Genomic DNA, 17026 nt, shown 5'->3' on the forward strand with positions numbered 1-17026 from the left:
GAATCCATAAATTGAAAAAAAAGATCTTCTCTCATAGGTAAGTCATGAAAAATGAGAATTATGCAAGTTTTCTTGTGTCTGAAGCAGTAAGAAAAGCTGCAGCAAGATGCGTTTGAGTTCATTTGTGTTTCTGAGACTCCTGCACATGAGAAAGTCGATGCCGAAACGATTTATTGTGCAGCTCTAGTGCAGGCTGAGGAGAGTTTACTATTCATGTCAAGTGGGACACTCAATTTCCGAGTACTAGAGCTTAACCTGAGTGACATCTTCACCTGAATGTGGCCTTTAGATGAGGTTTGCTGCAGTCATTTACTCACCGGGACACTGGATAAATGCCCAGTTGTAGCCTCGATCGGATGAACACAGGTTCTGATCCACCACCATGTCCCGGTCTCGTAGCCTCTCCCTGTCTCTGGGCCCGGCCCTCGGGTTCAGGGGCTTCAGGGGGCCTCGGTAGGAGCCCTCCATGCAGACACCTCTGCCGGTGTTACTGGGATCTCCACACCAGCCGCACTCAACCCTCTCCAGACAGTCGGAACAAGTCCTTAGACCGGAACAGTTCTGGGCTGGAGGGAGAAGGGAACAAATACAAGGGCAAAAACAAAAAGAAAGAGATGAGTTATCTCCAGTTTTGGCCCTAGATTCAAACGTAGACCTGTCAGAGAGATTCACAAAAATGATCTTAGACAATTTGTACACTTGTCTGTCAACCTTGTCATCCTCCATATAAGATCCTGCAGTGTAGCACCAGCATCACAACACTCTCTGTATAGATTCTCAGTTTATCAGGTCACAGCAATCCTGGAAGCTCCGGTCAACAAGCAACTGGACGTCATCCAAGAAGCTTCTTCAGTTCAAACAGAGCTCATGAAGCCTCTTAGATGTACAGTGAAATGTCTTCAAGAACTTAAAAGAGAAGAAGTGTGGTTGCTTTTCTACTGAAGTCACATCAAACTAGTGAATCATTGCCTAAAATGCCCCTTCTACACCTGATATTATTGGGATTTCTGTCTGGATACATGACTGGGATGCTGACATGTGATTCATTGGTCTTTGCACTAAGACTTATTAAAATGCTGTCGTGTTATCTTGACTGTGTCTAATCTGATATATTCAAATTTCTCAGCTGGGCCTGGATGACTCAGTTTCAAGCAAAGAAATTGATCTGTATGGGCTCTTTTTCCCTAAATGCTAAGCTAACATGTTTTTTTGTGAGCAAGATGATCTTTTAGTTTGCCGGACGAATGGTGTATTTGTCAGAACTAGCACAGTGCTAACCTGACCAAATGTGGTCTGGTTGATCCAGTTGGTTTCCAGTTTTCATTGCATTTACATGTTTGTTTGTTTTTCCTATTCAGTTGACATCCTGTATCCAGATACAGATCACAGTTTAACAGCAGGTGTAAAAGTGTCCTCAAGATGCTGCTTTAGACTTCTGAAAGATCAACAAATCATTTTTAACCACCTTTTTGACAGTGTCAGAGTAGATGATGGTGGAAACTTGGAAATGAAAGTTGAGTGTTTCCTAGATGTGTTGGAGCCACCAACATTTGTGTCAGTTTTTTGTTTGTGATGAGTTTATCTGCATGGGTGTTGCTTATCATTTGGGAGAAATAATAGGAATTCATTGAACCTTGCTACTTTCCAGTTCTCTCAGTTGCTTCATGGACCATCACTGTCAAGACAGTTTGTAGTGCGCCAACAGCACAAGTTCGTGTTGAAGTTGAATTTTCAATAAAAGTTCAGCAGGCAGTGGGAATTGATGGGAGTCAGAAACACCCCCACGATTCAATCAATTGTTCCTTGTATCATTTCCGACAGATAAGTCCCGATAAGTCCCCAGCGGTTGATTTGTACTAGGATTGCAATCATGTGATTGTCAGCTGACAGTGTTCACTTGGCATGGTTAGAGTGATGGCATGCCGCTATCTTACAATGATACAGAAATTTTAAACAAAGCCATAGATCCAAACTATGAGCTGCATCACTGTCAAAATCTAATCACTTGGTCCTTGTGTCATTTCTGATCTTCCCTGAAAATTTCATTCAAATCTGTTAGTCCGTTTTTGAGTAATGTTTCTAACAGACAGACGGACAGACAAACATACGCCGATCAACACATAACTCTGCCACATTCCTTGGCGGAGTAAGAACAGATTGAAGAATATGCAACTTTTTCAAGATGTTCTAATTATTGTAGGTACACCAGTACGTTCATGCAGTAATATTTAGACCATTCCCATCTTTATATTGTGAATTACTGTGCACATTGTGTTGAAACTAAACCTCTTTCAGGTTTTTTCTGACAGCATTTCGTGTTTCACACATCATATAGTTTCTCCAAACACAATAAAAGCTTTTAGCGTCGTAACACGCCTCCTCTAATATGCTCTGCCTCTTTTGTTTTAACCTTTTCTTTGACCCGCAACATTTATAAGGAAATTGACTTTTCGTTGCCACACCATTTCCACATGTTGAAGGGAAAAAGCATCTGTATTCATAAAGTAGACGTGACATTCAAAAGCCCTTTACTGCTGCAAATTAAAATGACACGTATTTCTTTACGACGTGGCATTCGAGAGGAGTCAAAGAAAACAAAAATGCGCCTTTTTTCATTGGCAGAGAACAGGCGATAGGTGACGAGCATAAGAAATCAAGGTTTTTTTCATTTTCTGGAGACTCCGGCCTTCCGAAGTTAACTTTATGTTTGAACCTCTCAGTCTTGTTTTGCTCATCTTCCTGTCATGACGGATTTTAGTCTACAAAGCGGAGGGTGGGAATACACGATCGCAGAGACAAAGAGGAGGGAAGGAAAGACTTGGTGGGTATCTTGGCGCGTATACAAGAAGCTATCCAAGGCGTTGTTTCCTTTACAGCCCGGTGAGAGGATTCAAATGCACGCGAAATTTGCATTTTTTTTTTCCACCAGAAGTTGTTTTGAACATTTCCATAAGCTCACAGATGCTGGAGCTGAACCTTCCTCTCTCTCTGTGTCCCTGATAGCTGCTTGAAATACTCCCCTTGTCCTCTGAATGTGTGTTTGCAAGCTTCCCCCCGTTGCATTATTCAGCTGCAGCACTGCTGATTCATTTGTTCTCTCTGCCTCTTTATAATTACAAACTTCTGCTCCATCCTTTTCTATTCAGATTCACTCTTTATCTCCTCCCCGCCACATTTTTATCCTCCTTTCTCCACTTGTATTCACTGAGACATCATCCCATCTTCACCATTACACCCTCCATCTCCTGTCATTTTGATTTAATTAGATTTTTTTTTTCTCCCTGAAACACTCAAGGCATAAATGAAATCACAAAGGATGGGACCTCTGTTCTTCATCTTTTCTCCTGCTGCGTTCTTCCCTCTGGTTTTCACTTTCGCCTCCCTCCTCTTTTCTCCTTTTGCTTCTCCTCTGACAGCTCGCTGGATCTTTCACTACAGTCAATAGTTCAAAGGGAGGCGGTTCAACAGAATATCCCCTAATCCGCCACACACTGAGGTTTCCGCTGGCAGAAAATCACATATTTACACACCCAAGAGCAGACTTTAATATCCAATAAATATACCGGGCCTGTTTATCATTTTAAAATATGATTCAATTGCAGGGGATTGGTGGGAGTTCTTTGTAACCCCTCGCGCTCTCCCTCCACCAAACCTTAGCATTTCAATATAGCGGAAATTCTTTGCTCCTGTTTGATTTAATAGATCCAATCTGAAGCCATTTTGTGGCGGCCGTTTCCATTCTGCACCCCTCCAGGTCATCTTCTCTGACAGTCATCCCCTCTGCATTGACATGAAGCTTTTTTACATCTGGCTGGAAGCCAGCCTGTCGTCAGTCTTTGCCTCCAATTTACTTTCAAACTATGAAAAATGGCAGTTTTTATGAAAGTTTTCAGCCAAAATCAGTCCTTGGATTTTAGTCACAAGTAATAAATACATACAAATACGGCTCTTCATCAGGTGAAGACATGTAACGTTACGCTGTCATTATAAACAATCTAATGGTACGAAAAAATGGAAAATATGGTGCAGAAAAATGGTGCAAATCTGTTATCAATTTAAAATATGTTAAAAAATAGTGCAATACTGTAACGTCCAAACAATGTCAAATCTGTGAAAAAATAAAAATTAGAAATTAAAATCATAGTTTTAGCTGATTTAAATACAATTGTTCACCCATTGTAAAAAGAAAAAAAAATCTGTATTTATGAAATAAAGATTTTTGTGGATATTATTTAGATTTTTTTAAAAATAAACAGTCAACATGTCAATTCATTCATTCAGTTTATTTTACTGTACTGGATATCTGCTGTAATTCACCAAAAGCATCTAAAAATGTGTTATATAGCACCTTTTATATTGTTTTATATTATATTCTATAGTATTGAACTATCAGTTCTTACAAATATTAAAAATAATGGAATATTGTAACATCCAAAAAATGTAAAAGCTGTGAAAACAACAGCAAAAATCTGCAATAAAATTTTTTTTAAATAAAAATCATAGTTTTAGTTGATTTAAATACAGAAAAACTGTGCAATATAATGATTACACATTGTGAAAAATATTTTATAAAAACTATTTTTGAAAAAGTTTTTTTTTGATGTGGACATTTTCTATTTTTTGTTTTGTTTTTAAATAAACAGTCATGATGTAAATTCACTCTTTTTTCTACTGGATATCTGTTGTAATTTACCAAAACAGCTAAAAATAATATGTGTACCATTTTTCATCCTTTAATACACATAATTTTTCTTTCAAATAACAACAAATATCTGTTTAAAAAAAAAGATTTCTGCCCATTAAAGTGCAGTAAAACTAAACAGAAAATTATTTAGTGCAAAAAAGGCCAAACTTTAAATAATATGAAAATAACATGTAAAACCATCAGTATTTTGACAAGAAGTAGTGCACGCTTTCATGGTATATGACTGTACAATTAGTGTTTTACTGTATTTTAATCCAGTAAAAATATTCTATTACAAATACTGACTATTATCTAAAAAATTACAAATGATAATAATAATAATAACTTTATTTATATACCATATTTTATACAGTTCTATATTTTATTTTTTTTATTCTATACCATTCTACTAAGTTGGGGGTTTTCGGTTGTTTATCTGAATTTTTAATAATTTAATTTATATAGCATTTTTAAAATTATTACTATTATTTGTTTTTTATTATTACATTTTATAGTATTGTACTATGATGGGGTTTTTGGGTAGGCTTTTTTTTTTTTGTATTTTTCTTATCTACTCGTCACTCTTCCTAAAATTTTATCCAGTCTTGCAACAATTAACCAATTATATGTCTTGTAAATTAAGTTTAAAAGAAATAGACATTCTTTTCTAGTTTCACTGCTGCAGCAACATCAGAAAACCATCATTTACAAGGTTCAGGAGTTTTAAGAGTCAGACTCCATTTGTGAACCTCTTTTTTTTTTTTTTTTTTCAAAAAAAGAGCTCTGGAGATGCAGTTTGACATTTTAAAGCAATTACTTCACAACAGCTGGGGTCCTATTCAACAAAATAACTGCACCAAATTCTTTACAAATCACATTCCACATTAGTTTGTGAGAGTTTTGACTCTCACCTGGTTACACTTCTACCAGCGATGAGGGAATGATTGCATGAAGGATGAGGCCGACATGATTCCTGAAAATATTCTCTGATGCAGAGTTAATCTCTGCAACGCATCCCGTCTCCCCGAACGCACATTGGGAGGTGCATTTGACTGCACTTCATTTGTGAAACATGTCAAAGTCGGTGAGAGCGAATGGATCAAATATTTCAAGCGTCGGCCTGGATGCCACTGGTGTGATGAAATGCGCCCCGAGGACCGAATCGCCCGAGTAGAAGCCGTTTCATACAGGAGTGAGAGGCTGTAGGTGAAAAACAAATTCCAGCCTGAGACAGAAAAGTCCTTCCAAGTGCTCTTATATAATGCTGCTGTGTGGAGATAATATAATTTATCTGCTATGTTCTCTATGCCTGAGCCTTTTCTATTTTTAACAGCATTTCCAATTATCAGGCTTCATCTGTGTTCCACATGGAAAGAATTAAGAGAGGTTATTGCCTGGCGGAGTCCTGAGGATGAAGAGAGAAATAGAGTGTGAGAGCCTGCAGGGTTTACAAGGATTTAGTTTTAGTTAACAGCACCAAAGATTTAGCTGCACCTTGTGCCATTACATGGCATTAGCTGCAGGCCGTTTCTGGAGAACACGTCCTTTTGGATGGCACCTGGATTTCCCAGGAGGGGGGAAAACATATTTCATGATTAAAAAACGTGATGTAATCACGAAGCACAGATTAAAACTGCTGACCACCGGCTGTGTTATTCCGTTGATGGATATTTGTCAAGATAAACCCAGGAACACTGATTCATGCATTCAAACTGCTAATTTCCTGCTGCGTTTGTGAACAACACCAAGCAGCAAAGTGCCTTTCCCGTACCGACAACAGTGAAAAGGCTCAGCGGTGATTTCATTTCCATTTTGCACTTCAGAGCAATTAAATCATGAGTTGGGGCTGCTAAATTCAACGTGTACAAAGAAGATGCCTGTTTATGATTAGGCAGATAAACGGAGCTTTGCAAGCAAAAACCAAAACATTAAATGCATAAAATTGGAGTTTTTTTTTAAAGATTATCCTCATCTGATCAGCTAAATTTTAATTGGTGAAGTTTCAAAACATTTTCTGCAATAACGTCGGTTTGTAATTGAATAACTATCTTCCCTCAAAAATACAACCAAAAGACTTTTTGCAATTAATTATATTCATCTGCATATTAATGTCATATTTATTTTTAATAATTTATTGACTTTATTTCCCCAATTTTATATATTCTGTTGTCTGAAACTAACATAACTGAATGTTCCAATTCTAATCATTTTATCACTAATAATTTGGGCTGGGACTTTACTGCATTAATTTTAATTAATCAATTCCACAAAAAATAACAAACTGAATAGCACCTTTCTCAGTTCTCCAATCTCTAGGACACCAGCAGCTCTGATGCACACTCCAGCCCAGTAGGTGGCGATGATGAACCTAAAGTCTGCTTGCAGCCATGAAGAAGATAGACAGGAGTGATGTCAAGCAGTGTTGCCCATAGACATAATAAAGAGTAGATGCCACTCGGGGTGCCGTGCAGCGAGAAATACGGCCTCCATCTTGGTCCGGTCAGCCGCTCCACTCAGCGCTGTTTGACAGCGCATTTAATCCATCTTAACTCTGAATATTAAACTGATTTTCACGCATTTTTTATTTTATTTTTTTTTGCTGCAAACGCTGCCCACCGCTCGTCAGCCCCAATAGGCAGTAGCGGTCAATGCGGCGTCTGCTCTTTATATATGTCTATGGTGTTGCCAACTTAGCAACTTTCTCGCTAAATGTAGCGACTTTCCAAAGCGTCCTAGCTACTTTTTTTGTCAAAAGCGACTAGCGACAAATCTAGTGACTTTTTCTGCCGTTTTGGAGACTGACAGGAAAACTTGGATCATTCTGCAGTTACTGTTTTCAACGAGCAGCAGGTGCTGCTGTGAGCTTCTCCCTGCCCCAAAGCACAGGCTGTCAGTCCACAGCAGTCCCAGTGAGGGGAGGGGGAGACCCACGTCACTCCGCAGCCAGACGACAGATGAATCGCGCATGCGCAGTCACTACAGATCCCATCCAGACTTACAGAGCAGGATATAAACGAAAATGTTTCTTCACTGTCATGCTAAAATAAACCACAGCATTTAGCCTCGAGTTCAAAATCATATTTTGGGTGTTTTATAATCACTTTTTGGTCTCTTCCACAACGTTATTCCCACAGACATATATACGTAGACGCCTCATTGACTGCGGCCGCCCACTTGAGCGGCCGGCCTGCAGCGCCGCAATCTTGAATCGGGGCCACTCGCTCCTACAATGCATTACTTCCATAGAGGAATGATGTGCTTATACAATTAAAGTTGTCATAAATGGCTCAATTCTCAAGCAATTTCGACGGGGTTTGCTTGTAACAAACGCCAGACATGATTGATAGATAGATAGACAGATAGATAGATAGACAGATAGACAGATAGATAGATAGATAGATAGATAGATAGATAGATAGATAGATAGATAGATAGAAAGGTAGAAAAAACAAACAAAAAACAAACAGAAAACATTCAGATGTGCTCAGGTTTTTATTGACTTTACATTTACAGCTTTACATTGCATTGGAGTACAATTATTATTTTTGTATTATTGTACTACTGTATTACTGTTATTCCTATTCATATAATTATCATTATATTCCTATAATATTGTATGATTATTGTTTATTATTTTTATATAAAAGTTACTGGTATTATTATGATTATTATTACTATTACTTCTATTATTATTATTATTATTATTACTACTACTATTATAATTACTCTTACTATTATTACTGCTATTATTACTACTACTACTATTACTATTATATCAATTATTATTATTTTTACTATTATTATTGCTATTATTTTTAGCGTTATTATTATTATTATTACTGTTATTATTACTACTACTATTACTATTATATCACGTGTATAAATCACGTTCTTTGGGAAAGCTTAAACATGTGACAAAAGTAGCCAGAGGTAAAGAATTGTCTACAACAAAAATAATTCCATCATAAATCAGGGCTATTATTAGATCTATCAGATGCTGTATTCTAACCCACCAATTACTGCAGTAAGTCTGTTTTTTTTCTTTGTAACAGGCTGTTGCTAGGAACGCTAGATTCATAACAGGGTTCTCGCCAGGATTTTTTTCAGCGTAACAGCAGGTCCTCCTGCACGCGCGCGCGCAATAGACGGGAACGGGTCAATCGACAGGAAAGTACAGCTGAGGTGGGGAGACATAAATTATCCTAGATAGGCACCCAGTCGATAAAAACAAACGCACATGGCGTTATCTGTCAAAATAACAGCGCAGCGGCCCTAATCACAGTGTTAACCCTTCCTGTTCGGCCCCCAACCGTGGTCAGGAAGCCCGGGGTTAACCCCCTTCACTTCCTCAGCAGCCGTAGAGGCAAAGACACAGGAACCCAGCCGTATCGAAGAACACTGCAGCCTTTATTGTCTATAAACAGTGGCTGAACCGCACAGTACTGCCAAAGCAGCAACTACACACCTTCTATCCTCCTCTACCGAACCGACTGCCCGTCTCTCTCACTCGCTCTCCCCCTCCCTCCCCCTCCCTCCCACGCACACACGCTGCTCTCTCTCCCACTCTCATGACGGAGCCACACACTCTCATAACAACAGCGTATTCTTTGAAATGCGCTGGCGTAGCGGCCCTAATCACAGCGTAATCTTTTAAACTGAGCGTAACGGGCCGTTACGCAGTCTTAACGGCCCGTTAGACAGTGCAACGGGCCGTTATGACAGCGTAACGGGCCATTACGCTGAAATGCGCAGGCGAAAACCCTGCATAACATCGAATTTTAAACAAAAAATGGTCTCAGATCAGTTATTTCACCGGTAATCAGCTGTGTAATACACAGGATGATGTAGAGAGCTGGTTAGATTATGGGTAGAAGCCAGACACGGAGCTGATGGGGTTCTATCCCTCTTGTCAGCGTTTATTTCACTCTAGCTATGACAACCTGCTAACAATATATTATTCCTTAAATACATCTTACATGTGAAAAGTAATCCCACGAGCTCTTGTTTCCTTACAGCGCTCAGAAGAGCATCCATAGGCTGAACAGAAGTCCGGCATGTTTTGCGAAGCTTGTCTGCTGTTTAAATAACTATGCTGGAGTCAGAGGGAGATATTGTGTAGCTTAAGTGTTGAGTGGCAAAACCAGCATTGTAAAAATATCCCAGCAGCTTGTATAGTAGCTACACGTGTGACATTTCTAAGAATCAAACAGTTTGGCAATCGGTTCAAAATTCAGCGAATAATTCCACTTTGAGATTCAGCAGTACCTCTTGCCTCCGTAGATGTCTATGCACCGCTGCCTCCGCTGGCCCCGTTTCAAGATGGCGGCGCTGTAAGCACGCCTCTGGACAGCCTATGAGGTGTCCACGTATATATGTCTATGGTTATTCCTCTCTCCTTCACCGTTGATTACAGTTACATGCAAACTGGGAAATATGCAAATTCGGAGATGACGTCATTTAGCGACTTCTAGCAACTTTTAGGACGGCCAACAGCTACTTTCCTTACTGAGGAGTTGGCAACACTGCTCAAAAAAGCTTTGCAGCTGGTTGCCTTACTTTGAGTTCAGTCAACTTTTTTTAGAGTGCAGCTTTCTTTATCTTTTTAAGTTATTTATTCATTACAAGTCACTAAATTACCTAAAACTTATTAAATTACTGGTTTCTGTTGCAGGAAACAGGGTTTCCTGAACACAAAATGAAGTAACTGGGTCAAATCCAAGAGGACATGGGTTTGTATCTCAAGTGTTGCCATAAAAAAATCAATTCCAAACTTTTTTCAAGTTGCTATCATCACTTGTAGATAGAGAGTCTTTAAAGTTCTGTCAACAGCAAACATTAAGAGCAGCATTTTTTTCGAAGCTGTGTCTGGAAATAAAAAATAAAGCCCATCAAATGCTTCATGTGCAAGAATAATAGAGGAAAAAAATATATATATTTTTCGACTCTGCTTTGTGTTTTCTTTCCATCACCTTCCGTAGTCCTCCACTGAAATCAGGATATCAGTCGTGTTCATTGACAGAAATAACCTGAGAGGTTCCCTAAACACAGCGCATGACAAATGTTTGGAGGACGTTGGGACGATATGTTGCAGCAAAATAAAATAAAGGAATAGCTTGTTCCTGCTGGGGGAATTTTTATCTTATCAAAAATTCTCTCAGCGACGCATTCTGTTCATCACGTCGCCTCTGATATTCGCTGTCCCTGCATGGCACGTATCGTCTGGCTTCATCTCCTGTAATCCATTTGCCCCTGCGCTACTTGACAGTTAGCATCGCTGCAGCCGCTAGCATACAGATCTGTGAGCCTCCATACATAATACATCAAGTGTGGAAGCCATAAGCTGCCTTCCCCTTCGTCCTCCTCCCAGCTGCAAAACAGCAGATAGACAGAAAACAGCGAAAGATTGCCTGAGAGAAAATAAGGCCATTTCTCTCTGCAGCAGAGCCAGCATCGGCTCTGACAACATGACCATCATCTGGACGGCGAAAGCGCACACAGAAAGAGGAATAGAAACTCATCTACACCGTGATTTAATATACTTTAATCTCATCTGTGTGCTTAACCTCCTGAACTCCTGGAGCTTTTTGCTCCCGTTTCATTTTTCCTCACTGTGGGCTCATTTTTAATGCAATATAAAGACTGTACCTCTTTGTAAACAGAATAAATACGATTAGAGCAAAAAGAAAACTAAAGAACGTCTTCTGAGCGGTATGACACGGATAAAATGCCATAAATAATACCAAAAAAAGTTGAATTTCTATGATTATTTGTTAAGAAAATACCTGGAATAAATAAATAGTTGTAGAAAAACTGTTCACGTGTTACAAATACTGTAAAAACACATATCATAGGTACATACTGTAGATTTTTTCCCCATACTTGTCTCCTTGCTGCTTTCTGAAAACACTGCCTACAGTTCAACTGCGAAGTCCCTGAATTTTTGTTGCTCGCAGCTACCAAAGAGCTGTCATAGTTTTTTTCTTTTATATAACAGAGTGTGTTCTCTGCAAATGGACTAATTTTAATTTCTAAAAGAGGAAACGAAGAATAAAGTGATCTAGATGAAATATCACATTCTCAAATCAGATTTAATTATTCTTTCATCGGAACCTTACATCATACATGACATCTTCAAGGACCGTTGGAAAGTTGGAAATTCTTGCTGTCTTGGCAGCTTCTGGATCTGATAAACGGTGTAATTTTAGATTAGATTTAGATACGATTTTTCTGAAAATAAGAAAACATGATGTATTTCAGCTGGTACTTTTGGGGCGGCGTGGCTCAGTGGGTAGAGTGGCCGTCTTGTAACTGGAAGGTTGCCGGTTTGATCCTCGGCCTGTCGAGCTCATGTCGAGGTGTCCCTGAGTAAGACACCGAACCCCTCGTTGCTCCTGGTGGGCCATCAGTGTGTGAATGGGTGAATGTGACGTATCCTGGAAAGCGCTTTGGATAAAAGCGCATTATAAATACAACCATTTAACTGTACAGATTTTCTGTGAGGCTACCAGTGACGCTGTGCGCTGGAATGCTTGTCTTCATGTTACAAACACAGGAAAAAATACAGATTATCATATCTACATACTAGAGATACTTTAGTGCCTGCACTTTGAATTTGTTTAAATATATGTCTCCTCTACTTTCTGAAACCACTGCCTGCAGTTCAGCTGAGCAGTTGCCTGCAGCTACCAAATAGCTCAGAGTTATTTTCTTTGTTTTACAGAATGTCTTTTGTGCAAATGGTTGACTTTCAGGTACTTATTTTCTTCAAACAAGATTTGGGGAATAAAGTACCGTAAAACGGGGCTATAAGGGCCAGCGGGGTAATAAGGGACATTTCTATCTACAGGAAAGCAAAAAGGAATTTCCAACTTACCTAGATTTCTTTAAGAATTCATGGATAGTAACTGATAAAAACAACACAAAACCGCATCCTGCTCAACATAAAAACCGCAGAATTACATTTAAAACATTTTCCGGAAAAATGTCCCTTATTACCCCGCTGTCCCTTATAGCCCCGTTTTACGGTAATTTAGATGAAATATCACATTTTTATACCCTAAAAATTTCTCATTAGAACCTGACATCGCACATGATACTTTCAAGGACTGATGGAAAGCTCGAAATTCTTGCTGGTTTTTCAGTTTCTGGATCAGATAAATGGTGTAATTTTTGCTCTTGCTTTTTTGTTTTTAAAGACAACATATCATATTTCAGTTGGTCCAGTAACTTTTGGGGCGACTGTGAGGCTACTGGTGTTGTCATGAGCTGGAATCCTCCGTGTCTTTGCTAATCATGGTTTAAACTACTACAAGTTGAACGTAAACACAGCATTAGTCAGTATTGTTATCAGAAGTGGAACTACTGATGGTTTCATCTTTGTCGTGTTGCTTTTGTCACCCATGTCGCGTCACATTGCTACATCCAAATTCAGTGACAGATCTTTTATCGTGATGATGTAACTGATCTTTAACACCGAGTCCTGTCCTGCACACGAGTCTCTTGCAGGAGTTTCAGTCTGAAGGTTTCAACAAAGGCCTTGCAAACCACACAGTGTTCTGAGTGACCACAAAGTGATGTCTGTGCTGAGGAAGCTGCTGCTTTCTCCGACACATGTGGAAACCTGACCAGACCGGAACTCCCAGGCTGAAAACATCCACAATAACCTGTGCTATACTGGTTTGTTTGCTCATTTCTGTTCCGATATTGCTGAAAATTATTGCAGCCTTAACTCTCTAAACATCAAGCTTATTTGAAAGGTATGTTACATTTAAAAAATGGCCAAAATAAATCATGTATCAGAGTAAAAAAACTGCAAAAACACAAAGAAATGTCACATTTTCAATGTTACAGCAGTCATTCAATTACTGTTTCATGTCATTAGGTAAAAAAACTTAACAAAATCTATGCTTGTAATTGTGACATTTTCTCAAAATCACTTCATACTATGTGTCTCAATAGAAAATTTGACAAAAACAACCAATTTGCAATAGCCAGACTCTATAAAACAAAATAAATAGATTTTGGGACGTTTCCTCTGAACTGCAGGTTGTGTTTACACAGAACAGATCGAAGACAAGAATGGAAAGAAATTAAAATGTGATGATTGTGAAATAATGATTTAAATAAACGTTGCAAACATTGTTTTACTGGTTGAGTAGATTAAAAAAATGCATCAACTTAATATAATTGGTCATTTAAACTCAAACGTCTGTGTTAGCTGATGTAAAACTAAATTCTAGTCGAGACTTAATGAATTTTGCTTGAGTTCAGGATTTCAAGACTCCTCTATTTTAATATATCTGGACAATTTCAAACAGTTTGAACTGCTAATGAAAATAATTTAGTGTAAAGGAAGAAAAGTTAATTCCCTGTTGCAGCGAAGAATGAGGAAAACTGTGATATGAGGTGGGGGGGGGGAACCCAGCAAGCTCAATACACTCTATAAGATAGGTAAAAGTTGAATTGTTTGAAAGATTATCCTCATTTGATCAGCTAAATTTAGATTTTTAATCGCTTACGTTTCAAAACATTTTTTCTTACTGAACTCGGTGATAATGTCGGTTTATAATTTATTAACTATCCTCCCTAAAAAAATACAACTACAACACTTTCTGTGATTATCTTAAAATTTTCTGTATAATGATATCATATTTTTTTCTAATATATTGTTGATTTTCTCCAATTTTATATATTCTGTTGTCTGAAGCCAACATAAACTGAATGTTCTGATTCAAATAATTTTATCACCAATAATGTAAAAAATAATGTAACTTGTGTACTAATTGCAAAATAACCACAATTTTACAGTTTAATGACAAGTGTCTATCTTTTTTATTTTTCTATCTGATGTCACTAAATTACCCAGAGGTCTTTAAATGACTGGATTCTATTGCAGGAAACACTGGATCTGCAGAGTTTCCTCAACACAAAATGAAGTAACTGGGTCAAATCCAAGAGGACACGGGTTTGCAGCTCAGCTGTTGCCACAAAAAGTCAGTTGAAAAACTTTTCTCAAGTTTGCCATCATCACTTGGAGACGGAGAGTCTTTAAAGTTCCGTCAACAGCTAACGTTAAGAGCAGCATTTTCTCAGCAAACAAAAAAAAACAAGCTCAATAAACTCTACGAGTCAAGAGCTCCCAGCTGCCACAGATATCACTGCAGTTGTTCTCTTTTCTTAAATCTTTCTGTGTCTCCGACTGCTGAGCAACGGCAGCTGTCAGGACCGACAGGACAGATGCAGGATGGATGTCCAGCTACTGGAGGCTGCTGCTGAAATACACAAAGACCAAACTCTGACCTTGCAGGCGACACACAGACGAGGAGCTAACAGCATATTGAAAGGAAAGTTACATTCACAGCTGCCATATTGACAGGTACCGGTATATAGCTGCAGGTGCTGTAAGATACTTGGGCCAGAGAAGTATAAAAGAAAAAAAAAACATCAGCGCAAAGCCAAAAAAATCTGTTATACGAGGAAACGTAGTACAATAAAATTAGCCTGGGATTGGAAAATCAGCTCGCCTACAAAAAGCTCCCTAAACTTCCAACATCTGGGTCTGCGCTGAAGCTAATTATTTCAATACGCCGTGCTGAGGAGTGCGTTAGCCTCCAGCAAACATGAAACATGGGAATGATACACGAAGCCCGAGGCCACATCGATCTGATAGAAAATAACGCAGCTCAGACTGGATCTTCGGACGAGACGAAGCAGCAACCCGAAGCCGAGGTCATGAATCCTGCAGCCGTAGCCTGCAGGTCCTGCTTCCAAAAACCAGTCATGATTAATCCATAAACCAGAGAAGCCAAGCAGAAAGTATGAAATAATAAACAAAGACTGATGGACTGTAAAAAGAAAGAACAACCGAGCTCTAAATGAAGACTTGTTAGGTAAAATATGACATGTTTTGCAGTATAAACTGTGCAACAAAAGGTAGAAAGTAGCAGAACAAGAGCCTCCCACACACCTTCTGCCACCAAACTGAGGCATGAATAATTAAAGAGGGAAGAAGATGGGGAGAGGTGCTATTATGTAAGCACTGAAGGTAAAGAAGGGAAAACAATCTCGGCTTGCTAACAGTAGGCTGGAGAGCTGTCTGCGCTCAGACTACTGCAACCAGGAAGGAATAATAATCACCAGTCACAAGGTAAAAAAGAAAAAAAAGGAAGAAAAAGTTTTTGAACCCGCTTCCAGAAACAAGAACAGTTTGGTACAAAGGGACGATTTGTCTAACAAATGACAGAAAACAACAATAAAAAGTATTGCCTGGGGGGACGTTTTGACAGTTAGATTCTGTTTTTTCTACTAGAAACTTGTTGAAGTGCAGAATAACATAAAAAGAACGTGTGCTTTGCCTTCACCTTACAAAAAATACATCAATGAAGGTTACACAAAAGAAGCTCCTTTGTAATTCCACGGTATAACAAAACCATGTGCAAGTAAACCTAATGTATTTTTCCACCAAATAGCGATAGAAATAGTGTATATGAAGAAAAAAAAACACTTGTGCTTTACCTTAGGTGTCTCAAAAGCCCAAGATTCTTTCTGTAGCTTTGTTCATTCCCGCTTTGGAAAAGTCTTGCCTAAATGTATATACATCTGCCTGTAAGTACAATGTGTTTTTCTGCCGAAACCTAAAATTATGTGATGCAAACAGTGCAAATAAAGAAAAAAACACTTGTGCTTCACCTTAATTTTCCTGAAAAATGTGAATGAATGTTACAAAGAAAAAGATCCTTACTGCAGGGTTCTTAGTTCACACTATGGCAAAGTGTTGTCTTAACATACACACATCCAAATAAAGTGTGTCTTCATGCCAAAAATGTAAAAATGCATGATGCAAATAGTTCATATGAAGAAAAAAATAACACTTGTGCTTCAATAGATGTTTCAAAAGCCAAGCTCCTTACTGTAGGTTTTTTTTAATTCACACTATGAGAAAGTCTTGCTTTAATATATGTATTTGTGCATGTAAGTAGTGTGTTTTTCTAATTAAATTTTACAAAATATTTGCATGCAGTAGTGCACATGAAGAAAAAAAAACATTTGTACGTTAACCTTCCAAAAACCCTTCAAGGAATTTTGCACCAAGTTCCTTACTGTGTTAATTAACACAATGGCAAAGTCATGTACATTGTGTGTTTCTCTGCCAAAAATATAAAATTACTACATGCAACTAGTGCATTTGAAGAAGAAAAAAAAACACATAAGCTTTCCAAAAAAAAGTGAACAAATGTTTCAAAAAACAAAATCCTTACTGCAGGTTTCCTAACTCACACTATGGAAAGCCTTGTCTTATTATATGTATATGTGCATGTAAGTAGAGTGTTTTTAAGATTAAAA

At 38.4% G+C, this 17026-nt stretch overlaps 1 protein-coding gene across 3 annotated transcripts in view; it reads right to left on the minus strand.

Annotated features, from left to right (window-relative positions):
- atrnl1a (attractin-like 1a) overlaps window positions 1-17026 on the minus strand; it is a 473108-nt gene that overhangs the window by 310708 nt on the left and 145374 nt on the right. For all 3 annotated transcript variants that reach the window (XM_051959750.1, XM_051959749.1, XM_051959751.1), the window contains one exon: window positions 318-566. In XM_051959750.1, coding sequence (XP_051815710.1) covers window positions 318-566 — 249 coding nt within the window. The remainder of the gene's footprint in view (window positions 1-317; window positions 567-17026) is intronic.

This window comes from Acanthochromis polyacanthus, chromosome 15, assembly GCF_021347895.1.
Source record: "Acanthochromis polyacanthus isolate Apoly-LR-REF ecotype Palm Island chromosome 15, KAUST_Apoly_ChrSc, whole genome shotgun sequence".
NCBI lineage: Eukaryota > Metazoa > Chordata > Actinopteri > Pomacentridae > Acanthochromis > Acanthochromis polyacanthus.